Source organism: Nelumbo lutea, chromosome 5 (assembly GCF_056320005.1).
Source record: "Nelumbo lutea isolate HS-2025 chromosome 5, American lotus-T2T, whole genome shotgun sequence".
Lineage (NCBI taxonomy): Eukaryota > Viridiplantae > Streptophyta > Magnoliopsida > Proteales > Nelumbonaceae > Nelumbo > Nelumbo lutea.
Window position 1 is genome coordinate 25,075,673 of NC_142688.1, and position 12,650 is coordinate 25,088,322.

The 12,650-nt window shown below is 38.5% G+C and overlaps 1 protein-coding gene across 1 annotated transcript; it reads left to right on the top strand.

Annotated features, from left to right (window-relative positions):
• Window positions 1–3,603: 3,603 nt before the first annotated feature.
• LOC148851104 (putative disease resistance protein At5g47280) lies at window positions 3,604–8,138 on the top strand. The gene is made up of 5 exons (XM_088944897.1): window positions 3,604–4,731; window positions 5,195–5,598; window positions 6,256–6,626; window positions 6,739–6,956; window positions 7,041–8,138. Exons 1-5 carry the CDS (start codon window positions 3,921–3,923, stop codon window positions 7,859–7,861), a joined length of 2,625 nt encoding a protein of 874 aa, XP_088801023.1. The 5' UTR covers window positions 3,604–3,920; the 3' UTR covers window positions 7,862–8,138.
• Window positions 8,139–12,650: the final 4,512 nt, after the last annotated feature.

Here is a 12,650-nt window from a genome sequence, read left to right on the forward strand (position 1 = left end):
GGTTCAGTTTTGTGTATGCTTGGATGGAGTAGAGTTTTACGTCGATAATCTATGTAAAACCTATCAAACGTAAAGTTTTACATCGATTATCAATGTAAATACTACATCAATTTTATCGATATAAAACTTTACACTCTTCACCCATCACGTTTTTCAAAAAGCAACGATCACTTTCACGGTTCAGTGTAAAACGTCATCGGTGTACTTTTACACCGATGACGTTTTACACTTATTCCTAACACAGCCTAACATTTTTTTTTCATCAAAAACATAAAAAAATAAAATTGTTCTTAACATTTTGTGTTCTTCATTGCATACATTTCAATATTGGCAAGTAGAAATAAGTGTTTTTTGAAGTACTAAGATACTTCTTCTGTACTAATAATACTTCTTTAAAAAGCTAGTTTTGAACAATTTTAGTGGCCTCCGGGATTCTTCAATGGGTTTTACAAATTTGAAATGTGGAAAGCCCTAGCCCTGGAAAAGAGTTGGGTGTAGCAGGACAATTATGTAAAAGGGAATATCCAATGTTCCAATTTATGATATTAAATGTAGTTGGTGTACCCAGTAAACAGGTTTCTGTTTTCTACCAGAGAGATTGTTTAGGAAGAATCTTGCAACCTATGGTATGGTATTACATGTGGTTGGTCTACTACTCAGTAAAGAGATATCTGTTGTCTGTTAGGCCAATTGCTTAGGAGAGATGCATTAAACTCATCTATGCCATTTTAGGACATGGTACACTAGTCCAGAAAGGCAGAAATCCTTTTCCTCTGAGAAAAGAAAAACTGGAGCTTTCTGTGATTCATACAACCTAATTAAATGATAAAACCAACAAATGCCATTTAGGGGGCATTCATTTTTTGGATTTTGAGGGGGGAAAGTTAGTCAATGGGATTTTGGTTCTCATTGACCAAGAATCCCATGTTGTTTTTTCATATTTATGTGGGGACCAGGGAAAGTTTATTTTCCTGTGTATACATCTCGTGGGTAAATAACTTTTCCACTTAGGGGGAAAGTTATCAACACTTGAATGGGACAAAAATGTCCTTTTTAATAATGGATTTTTATGGTTAAAATAGTCATTGCTTTATTTACATGAGAAATAAAAGAATATGGGTAAATGCACTTACTGATCAAGAAACACTTACCTAACTAACTGCATTTACCAGAAAAATAACTTACCAAAAAGCAAATGAGTTATTATAGATGTATGATTGATATGTACCATATGGACCTGAGTTCGGCCATTTATTGTTCGCATACATGACTCATTTCCGCAAGTAGCTAAAATAGGATAGATGATCTAGAGAAGGATGCTATTGTTCGCATTTTCAGCGGTTTGGCCCTTTATTGAACAATATGGACCTGGGTTTAGTTTTTCCCCCTCTTTTGAGAAAGCCCTTAAGCAGTTTCATTCAATCAACTCAACTCATAATTAATGTCCCATACAACTGAAAAGCATAAGAAATCAGGTATAATAGATCACATTTGTTAGGCCTAATGGGTCTTGATAGGACACGTATTGCTTAACTATAACCACCGAAGAGCACCATGTTGGAAACATAACTTATATTAAAGAATACATTAATATAAATTAAACCAGGGTTTTTGGCCAAATCAGTAATGGGAACAGAAACCTAGAATTGTGATGTACAATGTTTAGAATGATTAGGAAGAAAAATGAGAATTTTATGGATGGATTTGGTTTCTCTTTGTGACTTATGAGGTTAATTTGAGAAATTGGTAGAAGACCTAAAGAAAGGGTAAATTTGAAATCACTTGTATGGAATAATGCAAACCTAACTAAATGACACAAAAATAGATTAGGAATGGAAAGAGGTACAGGTGGAGTTTGCATAAAAGAAATTCCTATAACTCTGTTGTTTGATTTAGTGCAAATGCATGAGAGCATAAATTGGGAAAGTACAAATTTTGGTTCACTTTAGTTTCAAGTTTTACTATATTTGGTTTGTCTGACATGCAAATAGGGAGTGCAAATGCATGGGTGTGCAAATGACTCACCTTATATGGAAGAAAATGAAGGTGATTCAAATTTTACATTAGTTTTTAGTATGCAAAAAAAAAAATGCAGCACCAGTAAGTGCAAAGTAAAAAAGTAAAAAATTTTGTATGAAGTCGGGGTACTAACTCTACAATGAGTCCATGCAAAACTTAACCGGGTGAAAATTTTGCACCCGATTTGGATTTGCACCACTAACACACCTTGAATGCATACAAAACAAAAAGGTGGCAGGTAAAGGGAAGAAGTCAAATCAAGAATTATTCCGGGATCTGATACGGATTAAAAAAAAAAATGATCAGCCATTGTTTGACAAATCTTTCCCCCTAAGAAATATAAAATTATGATGATTGTTTGAACGGGCTTTGCAATGAATGGGCTGAATCCCATTTCCTTAGGCGGTAGGAGTACGAGCACCCACATCACATCAATTTGTCTGGGTTTTTGAAATTGCAAATTACAGAGGCCGCCCTTTCCCCAGCCAAACTTAACTTGAACGACTCCATGCCGAACTAGAACCAGGGATTGAGCATTTGGGGTTCACCATCCCATACTAAGTGACAGAAGACTGAAGTCTATTAGAGTTAGGGGTGTTCACGGGTTGGGTTGGGTCGGTTTATTGGGGTTTTCCCAACCAACCAGACCTGGTTGGGTTACCTGAGGTGGAAACCAAAATCGACCAATTGATAAGCCAAACCGACCTGGTCGGTTTCGGTTTTGCTCCTGTACAAAAGAACACCTAATTGAATTTAATTGTAATTGCCTAATGGGTTGCCTATTTGGTGTAAAAGATTATAGAAAGTTAGAAACTATGATATATTGGCTATTCTAATTGTAATTGCCTAATGGGCCTTCTAGTTCTAGTAGAAGACTAGTTATAGTTAAGTAGGAAACTACTCAAACTAGGAACTGCTGAATTAGTAGAAGATTACTAGTTCGGTTGAAAATCGAAACCGACCCGATATATCGGTTTATATATTTTCCCAACCCGAAACCGACTGGTACTGATGAAAACCTGACCGACTCGGGTTGGGTCGGTCCGGATTGGTCGGTTTGATCGGGTTGGGCATTCTTATGAACAGCCCTAATTAGAGTGTGTGAGAATTTAAAATTCGAACTGAACCGATCAAATCAAACTGAAAAATTCGGTTAACCAAATCAATCAACCAAATATATATATATATATATATAGAGAGAGAGAGAGAGAGAGAGAGAGAGAGAGTGCCGTCGTCAAAAAAAAATGAATATCTTATTATCGTGGGGAAAAGTTTGATTACCTGACGGAATGATGAAAAGAATACTTTTTGACATTATGTAATATTTAAGTGACGGAATACTAACAGAAAGACATAAGTATCTATTTTTGAGAGTTTACGGTACTCAATTGTTATAATTAAATGTTTAAGATACTTATCTGTCACCAACTACCACAAAGTAGAGGATAACTATTTGTAATTTACCAGTTGACCTGTATTATGAACATTATTATATCGAGGATGATTGCAGGAAATGATCCACAGACCACATTGTTTATTGGTGATTGATGATTGATGATTGCTTAATAAAAGTTAAAACATTACAAATGTCAATGCAGGTATATTCGTAAGCTCTTTCTTTATCCTTCAATTGTTCCAAGAGTGACAAGGAAGTAATACTGATTTACTCACAGCGAAGGTTCCCTCCTAGTTGCCGGTCAATGTAGTTGGGAACGGAACAGGCAAAGCAATGGGGAGGATAAATTCCTAAAACTAAGATAATAGGCATCTCTCTGTAACTCTCAAGAAATCAGCATCAACAGAGATTGGTTGAGAAATATTGATCTGGAACAGAGCAAAGTCTCTTACTTCGAAATTAGTTGCTCTCTGGCTTCCGTTGAGCACGAAGAAAAAACTCACAGATGGCAAGTTTGGTAGGAGGGGCTGCGTTAGGAGCTCCGTTTGGGGTGGCAGCTCAACTTTTGTCGGACGCGATCAAGGAAGCCGTGAAGAGCGTCAAAAACTTCAAAAAAGATCTTCGGAGGCTCGATTCCACACTTGATAGGGTGAAACCTCGGATTGAAGAGGTCAAACTGTTGGATGGGAAGTTAAAAGATAGCTCCAACGCCACTATAGCTTCATTGACTCAAGAGTTAAAGGAAGGGGAGCAACTGGTTCGAAAGTGCGGAAAAATTGGGAAGTTGAATTGCTGCAGGAAGCTACTGTACTCGTCGAAGTTGCGTAAATTGGAACAATCTCTGAATCGCTTCTTTCAGTTGGATGTGGAGTTGGAAACTTGGCGCAACAGCATACAGATTGTTGTTTATTTAGAGCAGATGGATGGTAGACTCGACGGAATGGACGGTAAATTGGACATGGTGACGAGCGAACTGAATGGCGCACAGAGCAAACTAGACGTGGTGGGGAACAATGTCATTGTAGTGGGGAATCGATTGGGTGTTAAACTGGAGGAAATGGGGAGCGAATTGAAGGACAAATTGGATTATGTAGCGAATGGAATCAACAGTAAATTGAACCAATTCAGAACGGATGGAGCCGAGGTTTGTGCGATTCCTGAGCCCCCAAGTCACATTGTTGGATTCGATGTGCCGCTGAGAGAACTGAAGAGGGAGTTGTTTCGGGAAGATGTGAAAGTGCTTGGACTGTGTGCTCTTGGTGGGTGCGGCAAGACAACGTTGGCAGCCAAGCTTTGCAAAGACGACGACGTAATAGGTATTGGATGTCATTCACCAAAATCCTACTTTCCTTCTTTCGGTTTTGTTTATTGTATCTAATGAATGATCGAAGCCTCGAAGGGATGGATTATTGGCATGCGAGCCAGCAACATTAAATCTGTGTTGAAATGTCTAAATCCCCTAACTACCCTAGAATAGAGATGATGCAAACAGCTGATACAAATTCCGATGATCCTCATCACCACCTCGTCTGTGAATGGAAAACAGAGACAAGAAAAACTGCTTACAAAGTTTTGGCGTTCTTCAACTTCTAAGACTAATTAAAATTCCTTTTTCTTTAGGAAGCTTAATTTTTTATTTTTTTGGCTCCTTTTGGTAAGACTAGTTAAAGATTATTATTATTATAATGCCATAACCCTTTTTCTTTCTGGTTATTGCTTTGTTTACAAGTAGCAGTTACAACATTCTGCGAGTGGATTTGTTTAACATTGTAGTGACAGGCTTTTTCAACACAAACGTCTTATTTTTGACTATTTCAAGCTCGCCCAAGTTCGAGTTGATCATACACAGATTATTCAAAAAGATATGCGGATCAGCACCCGGGTTCGTAAATGATGAAGATGCAATGAATCATCTGAGAGAACTGGAACAGTTTAAGGAGCAACTAGACCCTATGCTGTTGGTCCTGGATGATGTTTGGCCAGAGTTTGAGGTGTTCCTTGAGCGACTTAGACATGTCTTCAACACAGGAGGATGTAAAATGGTGGTCACATCAAGAAGTGCATTACAATCCTTTGATTCCACATATACATTGAAAATGTTGAGCGACGAAAATTCCATGGCTCTCTTTAGTCACCATGCAAACCTGCAAGACAAGAATGGAAATAGCAGGAAGCCAGAGAAGGTGCTTTATCCATCTACCACTTACATGAATACATGCATACATACACTCTAGAATACAATTATAGCCTGTTTCACTTATGTCAAGCATTCATGGCTCCATGCATAGCACCACTGCCTTGAAAGAGCACTTTTCGTGTAAAGCAGGTTTTCTGCACTAAATTAAGGCAAATGCTAGCATCACATAACCCTTCAAAATCACAAAAGAACAAGTAATTACACCAACCCCATCAGTCTGTAGTCTATACCCCCCTCCCCTCCCCTTCCTCTTTGCATAAAAACCCTTGGTTTAAGGTCTTCATGGCCAACAAGACCCATGCTGGATCCCGGATGCTTAACTCATGAATTAATTAGTTTTTAACGGTATTTATGTAGTAGTTGTCTAGCTCCTCTGGATTAAGATTGTCTTTGCTCAATGGCATGGAGTTGCAGATGGTGAGAAGTATAGTGAGAGGTTGCAAAGGATCCCCCCTGGTTCTTGAGGTTATTGGCCGCTCACTGCCAGAGCAACCCTTGGTTTAAGGTCTTCATGGCCAACAAGACCCATGCTGGATCCTGGATGCTTAGCTCATGAATTAATTAGTTTTTAACGGTATTTATGTAGTAGTTGTCTAGCTCCTCTGGACTAAAATTGTCTTTGCTCAATGGCATGGAGTTGCAGATGGTGAGAAGTATAGTGAGAGGTTGCAAAGGATCCCCCCTGGTTCTTGAGGTTATTGGCCGCTCACTGCGAGAGCAACCTCTGATGATATGGCAAGACACAGAGAGGATATTATCGTCAGAAAGTAGTTCAATTTTTGAGTCCCATGATCAGATTCTAAAATGTCTAGCACGCAGCTTAGATGTCCTAAATTACACCGCCAGACAATGTTTTCTGGACTTGGGTGCCTTTCCTGAGGATCATAGGATTCCTGCCTCAGCTCTGATTGATATTTGGATTGAACTCCATAAGCTACATGATGAAAATGAGGCATTCGGAAACCTCCATCAACTTTCCACCCATAGTCTTGTTAATCTAATTGAAGGCACAAGGTATGTTCGTTCCTTCTTTAACCCAATTAATTTCCAACCAATCAGGGAAGAATTATGAATCCTCCAAGAATAAGTGTATCTACCGTGAAAGCTCATTCGCTATTTTTTACAGGAAAGATGCAGGGGAACTTCATTGTAACTTAAACAAGCTGTTTGTAGTTCAGCATGATCTACTCAGAGACTTGGCTATCTACAGGAGCCAGCCGCAGAACCAAGACATAACACAGAGAGAGAGACTTGTAATGGAAAGAAGAGAAAATGATCTTCCAGAAATCTGGAAGGACCAAAAGGATCAACGCCTCAGTGCCCGCCTCATCTCAATTCTTGCAGGTTTATTACAATCATGACACCCCAAATGTTGCTTTGTGGTATTATCTTTCCTCTGTATCGTGGCTGACAGGCACTGGCTTGCAGGTGAAAGGTCTCCCTCAAACTGGTGTGATATGCAACTTCCAGAGGCTGTGGTTTTAATTCTGGATTTCTTGGCAATGGAATACTCAGTACCTCCCTTCTTAGAGAAAATGGGAAAGCTCAAGGTGCTGATCATGACAAGTCATGGACAAAAACCTGCCAAACTCAAAGGAGGCTTGCAGGCACTAGGTAATGTAGCCCAACTGAAGAGAATCAGGTTAGAGAAGATTTCAATTCCTTCGCTTACAGTGCCACTGAAGAATTTGCGAAAGATATCATTGGTTATGTGTGAGGTTGGCCAAGCCTTCTCTAACTGCACCATGGAGATCTCCAGCATGCTACCAAATCTCATCGAGCTAAACATTGACTACTGTAATGATCTGGTGGAATTGCCACCAGGGATCTGCCATGTCTTTCACCTGCAAAAGCTGAGCATCACCAACTGTCATAATTTATCCAAACTTCCTGAAGAGCTCGGATATATGACTAATTTAGAGGCGCTAAGGCTACATGCATGTACAGGACTGTCACAGTTGCCGGACTCGATCCGAAATCTACACGAGTTAAGGTTTCTTGATATCTCTGAATGTTTGAGCATGGAAAGCCTATCCCAAGGGTTGGGTGAGTTAAACAGTTTGGAAAAGCTCGACATGAGCAGGTGCTCAAGAGTAAAGGAATTGCCAAGCTCAGCCAGCAACCTTCGGAATCTAAAAGTGATTTATTGTGATGATGAGACAACCAGTCTGTGGAAACGTCTCCAACTTCCCGAGCTTAGCATAGAGGAGCCTAAAGAGGATATCAATTTGAGTTGGCTTGGGATTTGAGCCAAATAAGAAACCACAATCTTCTTTTGTGGAGGGCTTTGTTAGGATTAACTGATTAAGACAGAAGCAGTGAGCAGACCCCACCTTCCATCCATATGTAATGGCATTTGTATGTACCAACAAATAAATTAATACTACCTTTATATCTAGATCATGCATGTTTCCGGCAATTGTACTTTGGACCCTGATTCATGCTGGATCTAGCTAGATGGTAAGGGCAGAAATTTATGGTCCAGAATTGGCCTCAGCAATAACGCCATATTTGGTTCAACTCTTATCCTTGTTTATTCTTTTCAGACAAAAATAAATGTTGTTTTTTCCCAAAACAATGAATTTCTTTTGTGACAAAAATGAAAATAAATTTTGAACATATTTGGCTATAAATTTAATTTTTACATTTTTTCATCAACCAAAATAATAATATATGTATATTGTAATTAACAAACAATACCCATTAAAAGGTATATAGTGAAAAAATGTAAGACCACCCAACAAAACACAAATCAACCATGCAGGCCCTACATCAATTACACAAAATATATAAACTAATAAAGGCAAGGAATTTGGTTGTATAGAGAGACTGCGCCAAATGCGCCCTAGTACTTGTTTATGTTTTAAGTAGCATCATGTTTACTTTTTAAGTGTTAATGGGCCTTTTTCATTATGGGCCCGTTAACTTGTTTTGTGTTTCTTTCCGCCCACTTATGGGCAAAGATGTAATTAGTCATAGTTAAGTAAGTTTAATAAAAGGTTAAGAGAGAGAGAGAGAGGAGAAAACTATCAATTTCTCTCTTCTCCTTTCTCTTCTTCTTCTCCATCTTCTTCTTCCTTCTTTTCAATTGGCCCTTTCGACTTTATCCCAACATTTGCAAAGTGTTTTGAAGGTGGTACTTGTATTTTCCACCTACTTTTTTCATTGCTTACCACAAAGTATGTTTGAGCAAGAGTGACTTCATCCTTGGCTAGAATATTATGCCTAATAATGTTGAACTCAGGGTTGAGTCCTATAAGAAACTCAAACACCTTGTTTCAGTCTACCAATTTTCTAAATGTCTTTGCATCCTTCCTGCTCTCCCATACAATTGTTTTCATAAGATCAATCTCTTGTCACAATGATTTTAACATGGAAGTAAATTGTTACACTCTTCTCCCCCTATATCAGATTGTTCACATCACTCTTCAACTTATAGGCTCTCATAAACATTCAACTTTTGTGAACATGTTTCAGTGACACTGTCTCAAATCTCCTTGATAGAAGCCATCTAGAGGTAATGTTAGCTTATGTGGGGCTACATATAATTGACTAACCACCCAATTATAATGTAGTTCTCATGCATCCATTTTTTATACGTAAGGTTCGTCTTTGTAGGTTTCTCTTTATTGCCTGTGAGATACCCCAATTTAACTCTACTAGTTTAATTGTAGTCAGTCCACTAGAAAAGGAATCTATATCAAAATCTGCTTCATTTCACTTTTACATTGTTTCATTAATCAAACAAAAATAAATAAATAAAAAACTAGTTTTTCACTCTTTATAGACCTAATTGATGCCAACTCAATACTAAAAAGTTCAAAAACTAGGGTTTCACTACACTCGACTCAATGGGAGAAAGAGAGAAAAGGAGGCCGCTCCTACCAGAGTTTCCCAACCTTCTTCAAACCTTAGCCACCCCCTTCTAGGGATTAAAAGAGACCTCCCAAGCCATAAGTGCCACACCAAATCCTTCTCCTTATCCTGTAACTTGAAATCTCTCTAGTCGGCTAGGGTTTTGGGTAGAAAAATAACAGCTCCATTTCTTAACACTATTCGACCAAAATTTAACTCTCCAAACCCTCTACCAACTAGGCAAACAGTCCTCTGAATGATCAGAAGCTTATCTCTCTATACACCCACTCTTCTAATCGAAGTGTATATGGGAAAAGAAAAGAAAAAAAGGGAAGAGGAAAAAACTGCTCTAATACCAAGATGTAAAATTGTCCTTCAAATCTGATAATTAAACCTGATTATAACAATTGAAGGATGCAATTAGCTAGCACCTATTTAAAACTAATTAAAAGGAAATTAGTTCACTGAACTGAGTAAACAGTTGTGCAAATGAAAAGCTTGAAGCTTCCAAAATGGAATTTAAAAATTACAAGCTTAAAACTAAAATTAATAACATGAAGAAATACAAAATGTATAACAACTTCCTCAAACTGATAATAGTATATTCAATAAAGATAATATATTAATAAAATTATAAAATATCATATAATCATGTCTCAAATTGTCTATTTTCATTTTTCAAAGGAGCTTTGTGTTTAAGGGTCACGAACTGCTTATTTAGGTCTCAAAAACCATCAGCATCAGTATAGATGTTTACTAGCGTATGGCCAATTGTTAATGTTTGTTAGCATAGCTTTTCACCTCAATGGTAGCCGACGGACACTTGACTACCGGTAAAAATCTATGCCGTTAGCATAGAGCTTTTTGGATGAATGAAAATGAGAAACATGGAGTTCGATTTTTTTTTTTTTTTTGTAAAAATTGCCTCAATTTTTGTGCCAAGAGATCCATGGTAACAATTTTATAACCAGATGCGCTTATATAATATATTTTTGCCTATTCTAATAATAAGAATTGAACATGGCATTAAACCAAACATAACCTAAAGTGTCACCTCAGATTTTTACTGGCTGAGATCGTTTTTGCTCATTAATCGCATTGAATTGAAGGTGGTGTCTAATTGAACTCCATAACCTAAAGTGTCACCTCGAACTCCATAATCTACATGATGGAAATGAAGCATTCACAAACCTTCGCCAACTTTCCACCCGAAGTCTTATTAATCTAATTGAAGGCACAAGGTATGTCTTTTCCTTCTTTAACCCAATCAATTCTAACCAATTGAGAAAGAATTTTGAATCCTCAAAGAGTAAGTACGTCTCCAGTGAAAGGCTGAAAGATCATTTGCTATTTTTTACAGGAAAGATGCAGAGGAACTTGATAGTAACTTGAACAAGTTGTTCGTAGTCCAGCATGATCTGCTCAGAGACTTGGTTATCTACATAAGTAAGCCGCAGAACGAAGACATAACAGAAAGACGGAGACTTATAATGGAAAGAAGAGGAGATGATCTTCCAGAAAGCTAGAGGGAATAAATGGATCAAAGCTTCAGTGCCCGCCTAGTCTCTATCCTCACAGGTTATTATAATCAATCATGATACCCCAAATGTTGCCTTGTCATGTTATCTTTTCTCTGTATTGTGGCTCACGGGCAATGGCTTGCAGATGAAACGTACCCCTCAAACTGGAGTGACATGCAACTTCCAAAGGCTGAGGTTTTAATTCTGGATTTCTTGGCAACCGAATACTCTTTACCCCCCTTCATGGAGAAAATGGGAAAGCTCAAGGTGCTGATCATGGCAAGTCATGGACAAAAACATGCCAAACTCAAAGGCGGGTTGCAGGCACTAGGTAATGTAGCCCAACTGAAGAGAATCAGGTTAGAGAAGATTTCAATTCCTCCGCTTATAGTGCCACTGAAGAATTTGCGAAAGATATCATTGGTTATGTGTGAGGTTGGCCAAGCCTTAACTAACTGCACCATGGAGATCTCCGACATGCTACCAAAACTCATCGAGATGGACATTGACTACTGTAACGATCTGATGGAACTACCACCAGGGATATGCCATGTTTCCCACCTGCAAAAGCTGAGTATCACCAACTGTCATAATTTATCCAAACTGCTTGAAGAGCTCGAAGATATGACTAATTTAGTGGTGCTAAAGCTGCACGCATGTACAGAACTGTCACAGTTGCCAGACTCAATCCTAAATTTCCACAAGTTAAGATTTCTAGATATCTCTGAATGTGTGAGCATGGAAAGCCTACCCCAAGGGTTGGGTGAGTTAAACAGTTTGGAAAAGATCGACATGAGCAAGTGCTCGAGAGTAAAGGAATTGCCAATCTCAGCTATAAACCTTCGGAATCAAAAAGTGATTTATTGCGATGGTGAGACAACCAGTTTGTGGAAACGTCTCCAACTTCCCGAGCTTAGCAGAGAGGAGCGTAAAGAAGATATCAATTTGAGTTGGTCAACATCACCTCACGACGGAGAAGAGCTTTTCAAGTGATGGCAAAGACTTTGAGGCCGAGAATTGGCGTCAGCAATTAATTGTGTGGCCTCAAGAATTGTCTAAAAAGATTAACTCAGCCCTGAAGGAAAGGAATCAAAGCATCCGAGCCAAGGAACAACCGTTCAGAAATCAGAATTGTCTAAAATATTACCTCAGCCCGTGACTGCAGGGTCACCGGTGAAGAATGAAAGGTGAGCCCCATCTCTACTCCTTAACGTGCGTAGCTCTTATTTCACTCCTTAATTATTATCCCAGTTTGTCTTCTTTGACCCTTGTCTCCGCTACAACCAGCAGGAGACTTTACCAGTCTAGCCAACTGGCAGCTTAGATGCTTTGTCTCGAAGTACATAATTTATAACTCTTTTAAGATACATCTAAACAACCCTTGCTCCAACATGAGCCGTCGAGGATAGATAGTCGAAATCAGCTACTCAACCATGTAACATAGTTTATATCAGCGGTAATCTTTAGGCTAATTGGCTCATTTGGTTTTGGTTTGTGGGAGCGATGCAAATGTATCGGATCGGATTATAATCGAGATATATTTGAATCCAATCTGATAATGCAAATCTTAGATGATTCTAAGATCTGTCAGATTTTACAAACAGTGGTGGAAATCTAAATCTATTAAGGATGTCAAATATCCGAATATGATCAAATTCGATTC